The sequence below is a fragment of the Artemia sp. Qi Xiang Cuo genome, chromosome 8 (assembly GCF_049724085.1).
Source record: "Artemia sp. Qi Xiang Cuo chromosome 8, ASM4972408v1, whole genome shotgun sequence".
Taxonomy (NCBI): Eukaryota; Metazoa; Arthropoda; class Branchiopoda; order Anostraca; family Artemiidae; genus Artemia; species Artemia sp. Qi Xiang Cuo.
The window spans coordinates 32,676,758-32,682,757 of record NC_142801.1 but is presented as its reverse complement, the minus strand read 5'-3'; the positions used below and the strand labels follow the sequence as shown (position 1 = coordinate 32,682,757).

The following is a 6,000-nucleotide window of genomic DNA, read 5'->3' as shown; positions in this document are numbered from 1 at the left end:
TCAAAATTTTGATTGGATGTGTTCGGGGAAATGGTGGGCGTGGAAGGGGTGTCAGTTGGCTAAGAATCACTTTCGACTATTAAAAAGGGAGCTAGCCATTTAAATTTCCAATCGAATTTGCCCTTTCTGAAGTTTCTACGACAACGTTGTCTATACAAAACCTTATATGCCCCAAGGGCATAACTTACAACCCTTGCCTTGAGGGCTGTGGGGGAGTTGTCATCCTCAAACACCTAATTTCCAGAACTTAAAACTACGTTTAATAAAATGGCTATCTCAAAATTTTGATTGGATATGTTTGGGGAAAAGGTGGGCGTGAGAGAGTGGTTAGTTGCCCTCAAATCACTTTCAACGCTTAAAAAGGGCGCTAGCCATGTCATCTTCCAATGGAATGAGCCTTTTTTGAAATTTCTAAGAGAACGCTTTCTATAAGGATCTTATATGCCCCCAGGACATAACTTAAAACCCTTGCCCTGAGGGTTGTGGGGGAGTGTCCTCATCAAAAATATATTTTCTATCTGGAAATAAACTACGCTGAACAAAACAACTGTCTCAAAATTTTGTTTGGATGTGTTTGGGGGAATGATGGGCGTGGGAGGGGGGGGGCTAGTTGCCCTCCAATCACTTTTGACTCTTATAAAGGGCACTAGAACTGTCAATTTCCAATCGACTAAGCCCCCTATTAAGGTTCTACGACGACCCCTTCCATATGAAGTACCTTTGGGAAAAAAAAATATAATAATAATAAAACATTGGAGCCGTATGACCTTTACTATAGGCAACGCTATAGCGTTGCCTCTGATATCTGTCTTATAGTATTTTTTTTTTTTTAATTATAATTGTAAAGGATGAATGAAATCACACGAAGAACTAAAAACATTGTCAGTAGGGACTTTAAGCTACGGCGTCGTCAGTATGTAGACTGCTTGTCTACATACTCAAGTTACTAGGTAAAAAACAAAACAAAAAAAAACTTACGGCACATAGTATTTAGACCACCCAAAAATCCAAACAAAACCATTTCACAGGTGCAAAATTATGTGAGAAATGATCACACAGGTGTGTGGATGATGTGAAAATTTCAGACATAATTAATCGATTCAGGGAATTTTAAGTGAAAGGAAGAATCTTTGCTATAGGAATTTTGTGTGATTTTCTGGGATAAGTCGGCCCTAAGACATCACTGGAATATGGCAAATGTTTTAGCCTTTAATCATTTCAAATTATTACCGAAGTTCATCAATTTCAAAAATCCAGCCATTTGATTCATAAGTACCAATCTTATTAAAAGTCAAACTAACGTACATAATGTGTCCTGATTTCGAACGACCGATATTTGAAAATGCAAGAGGGTCCATTACCTTTGTATTTAAAATACTGAATTACAATTCCTCATATGCAATTAAAAAGGGAAAAACACCGAAACTGGAGAAAATATAAATATAGAGGGTACATCTAAATTTATTTTTGGCGTTATAAAAATCAGTATTTACAGTATACAAGATGTTGCCATTGCAATACCTGGTTTTGAAGCTTATTTTCCAGGTTTACCTCTGTCACCTTTCTTGGAATTTGGTGGTCGACCAGCACGCTTCCCACTATAGGTAGATTTGTCTTTCGAAGGTTTGGAGGCAAGGAGGGGATGCAGCTCTGGAAAAAATGAGAATAATTACTTCATCTCTATGTAAATAGATCTATATGGGACTGACAAGAAAAAGAAAAATTTCTAAGAAATGTTTCAAGATTGTTAAAACTCGAAGTAAGGATTCCATAAAGATCCACATAAACATTGCTTAATAATTTCACATTGCAAACCACAAAATCTCCGGGATGGAACACCCCACCAAACTCAGTGTGGCATGCATCATATCACTACAGGAGGCTTCCAAGTTTTTTTTTTTTATTATCCTGGTTAGAATATTTATCTTTAAATTTTGGGCCGATGTTTGGCAGGTTCATTGGGGTACAGCACATATCCTTTTTTTTCTCAAAAAGGACATTAGATTTATGAACTTGCCACAGAATCAGCCCTCTTTGCAACATAAGATTGTCTATTCTATACAAGAAAAAAAAAACATGGGTTGTGCCATTCGTTATTTGGTCTATTCTGTTATGCTATTTATTCTATTACCTTTGATTTGAATAAATATATATATATATATATATATATATATATATATATATATATATATATATATATATATATATATATATATATATATATATATATATATATATATATATATATATATATATCCCTGGAATGAAACAAAAGTCACAAGACTTTATGCAAATAAATTCCCAAAGCAAAGTAAAAAAAGGCCAACTCATGCAAACATTATTCAGCAGCAAGATAATAGCAACAGCTTTTTGGGAAGATGTATATCGCGTGTGGAGTCGATGCAGCCGAGAACAGCTACTGCTACAGATCTTATTCTGAAAGTTTACAACACCTACGGTGAGTTAACAAAACAGAAGAGGAGGCATACTGACTTCTGGTATTATTCTGATCCATGATAACGTCCTTCCTCACAATGAACAATTTAAATGGGGCATTTTCTAAAACCCACCACACAGTTTTGAATTATTGCCGAGTGACTTCCCCCTAGCCCCCGAATCCTTTTTTTTTTGGGGGGGGGGGGTCACGCCTCACAACTGAGTACGAATTCAAAGAAATCTTCACAATTCACTTCAAATCATACAATGCTCACTCACAGATAAGACAAAAATCCAATCTTCAAGACGGTTATGCAGAAAAACATCCTCGATGGTACATTGTTTTTGGCAATAAGATTTTTTTTTTCTATAACTACCCATCTTTCCTTTACAACCAATCAAAGATTGAAAAAACAAACAAATAATTGTGGTTCTGATACAAATATGTAATTATACAGAATAAAATAACCAAAAAAAAAATCTTATATTACAAAGAAACGAAAGAGTGACGCTAAAAAAAGTGTCTTAGCGAGATGTGATACAAAGGATCGTCATTTTTGGACTCACCGCATCCATTTCGCCTACAGTACTTCTATCCAATTAAAAAAGTAGTCTTATTTGAAAGCATGACCCATGGCAAAACCATCTTTTTAAAGAGAGAGAAAAAAAAGCACCATAATCAAACACGGTACCAAAATTGGGCACTGTGTTTGAGCTTATTAATTCAGTTTCAACCAAAATAAGCTAATTTCGAAGGCGCTTTTAGGGGAGGGACGGAGGGGGCACTTATCCAAGGCGCTGAGATTTTAGGGGTGCAAAATTTCAAATAAATAATCTAACAGCAATAATCATTTTATAATGTTTGAAGTTTTATTTTTATGAAAATAAAGTAGAGGGCGCAGTAAATAAATGAAAAAAGTTATTAAATTACTAACTAATTAATAAAATAAAAATAAATCATAAAACTAAAGTTATTTAAATAATAATAATTAAAATATGTAATTTTATTAATAAATGAAAACATTGTTCATATTTGGCCTGAAAATTTTGTAGGTGACAGGGGAGAGGCCATAATCAAGATTTTCCCCTGGGCGCAAGAGAGACTAGAACCGCCACTGGCTGATTTATAGTTGACCGCAAAACGAGAAGGGCTAGTACCGTAAATCAAGCTCTACCCCCTGAAGTAAATTTTGCTCAAGTGCTCATTTTGTTTAAAACGATAAAAAACAAAAGGACGCCGGCGGGGGGGGGGGGAGAGATTCGAACCCCCCTTCGTCAAGTTACCCAAACTTATACGATTTGTATTTACAATGTCCCAATATTTTTGCCCGATTAGCAAAATTCATGCCTCCATCAAGATCTGAGGACCTCTCACCTCCTGAAATATATTTCTGCACAAGTGCCTCTGCCTCATGCAGGAATCTTCAAGCACTGTTATATTTAACCTTTGTTTTACAATTAGTTAGGCGGATCAATCCGTTTAGTCTCCTGTTACCCAGTAGATCATGTCTTTTGCAATTATGATTTTTTTAAAGCATGATTTTTAGTATTCTGATAATAATCCAAGCATGAAAAGAACAGAAGTAAGGGAGAAGTAGAAATTAGTACAGAAAAAAACACACTTTTATCCAATAAGTTGTTTAACACTAAACGGTCATGTATATTTTACCACTGATGGGAAGATTGTCCAATTGAATGTCATAAGTTTTCGGTCGTTTTTTCTTTGGCGATTAATTTTCTTTAGAGTCGCCACTCGTTAGTCCCGTTTATAACGAATCAAGGCCTTATAGTCCCCATGTATCTTAAGGTTCTTAAATTTCCGGTGCAACTGGTAAGAAGAGAAGTTGTTCTTTCCTATATTCCTCCTCATCAAAAGAATAGCTAGCAGCAATTGGTTCAATGCTCGTTACATCCACCTAAAAATACAAATGTTTGCAACAGAGCTAGTGGTCGAGTCAAAGTTCAAATTAAATATATCTAATGATTTCACAAATTATTGAGAATAACTTCATGCAGAGCGATTTCAATCAGGATCACAGTGCTTTTTGGTTGAGATGGGGATTCTTCAAGAGAGCAAAGTAAAGGCAAATCATATGGAAACTATCGCAGATTAAATAAAGAATAAAGAATCCCTAAATCTTAATCTTACGACTATAGGCAAACTCCAAGACTCATTCCACTTCCTACACACAACCTTGAAACATACATTAGTGTTTAAAATCAACACGAATTTTAGTAACACTTAAAAAGAGCTACAAAAATTAACTAAGATGGCTGGTACCGCAATCGAATTGGAATACCTCTAATTTCACGAATAGAATAATGCAAAAAAATTTATAATTTGTGTACAACACCTCAATATCTTCATCCTGCTTTTTCTCATCAGGCGTAATAGATCTATCTTCATCTTCCAGGTCAAATTCAGATTCTCTTTCTTCATATTCGACATTTTCATCGAGCTCTTTAAAATCCGGGGCAAAAGCAGACCAATTCTCGACTTGAGTTTGAGACCAGATTGAAACTACACCACTAGCAACCGAAGCTATTATTGGACGCAAAGGATGCCACTAAAAAAAGTAAGAAATTCATAAAAGAGGATACATAAAATAGAAGGAGTAAGGGAGCTAAAAGGGGAAGACAAGGGGTACTGACACCATGCGCCACCCTTCACCTGGGACGACCGAAGGTGCATATTAAAAAAAATATATATTTTTGATATTCTTAATATTTACGATACTTTCTCCAAAAGAGAAGAAAGAACATTAAAAATTTCCCCTAAAAAATGTATGCAGACTTGCATTCCCTCCTAGGAAAAAATGTCGTTAGGACCATTTTGATTCGATAAAAATAAGGTAAGCGAGAGTTTTAGTACTTCAAGGAAGCTTAAACGCATTTTACCTGGTTTAATGACAACCTATTCTGAAACCACTTCCAAAAGCGCACGATAAGGCTAGAAGTTCCTGATTCTATAACTAAGTCTACATTCACTCTATATAATTTAGTATGACTCTTTAATTTGTCTCTAGCTCCACAGAAGTCTTCTGAAGACCCTTAGTTATTTTTTAGTTTCAGTTCGGATCAGTCAAGTTATCACCTTTGGAACTTAAGCAATATTCAAATCCCTTTCCCTCTCTTGGTAAAGTCAGATCTCTGCCTCTCCACCACGTGTCGTGTTGTTTGGAATAGTTAACCTAAACTGACTCGAAGATTTCACTCATTTGGCACCTTTAAAAGATTGATAAAAAAATTGTTGGTTTCATTTTCATTTCTTTCATTCCTTCAATGATTTTTTATGTCCCTCTTTCCTCCAACTCAATTTACAGTATTACTAGTTAAATATGTCTTTCTTTTCTCACTTCTCTGTGGCAGCTACATGGGTAAATTCTGTGCTAAAAGATGTTTTTTCTTACTGTAAAACATAGGCTATTAAGCCTTTAAGGGGATGTTTGTGTCAACTTAATATTTAGTACCATCTAATGTTACTGCCCATAAATTTATTTGTTTATTTATCACGATTCTAAGAAAATCCTCAATCTTCTAGGTTCTCAAATGCAATTGTGAGGA

At 35.2% G+C, this 6,000-nt stretch overlaps 1 protein-coding gene across 1 annotated transcript in view; it reads right to left on the bottom strand.

Annotated features, from left to right (window-relative positions):
- Nucleotides 1-1,443: 1,443 nt before the first annotated feature.
- Nucleotides 1,444-6,000, bottom strand: part of Rbbp5 (retinoblastoma binding protein 5) — a 28,569-nt gene continuing 24,012 nt past the window's right edge. The window contains exons 7-9 of the mRNA XM_089093365.1: nt 4,791-5,003; nt 4,106-4,352; nt 1,444-1,650 (exon numbers count right to left, since the gene is read on the bottom strand). Coding sequence (XP_088949491.1) covers nt 4,248-4,352; nt 4,791-5,003 — 318 coding nt within the window. The 3' untranslated portion in view covers nt 1,444-1,650; nt 4,106-4,247. The remainder of the gene's footprint in view (nt 1,651-4,105; nt 4,353-4,790; nt 5,004-6,000) is intronic.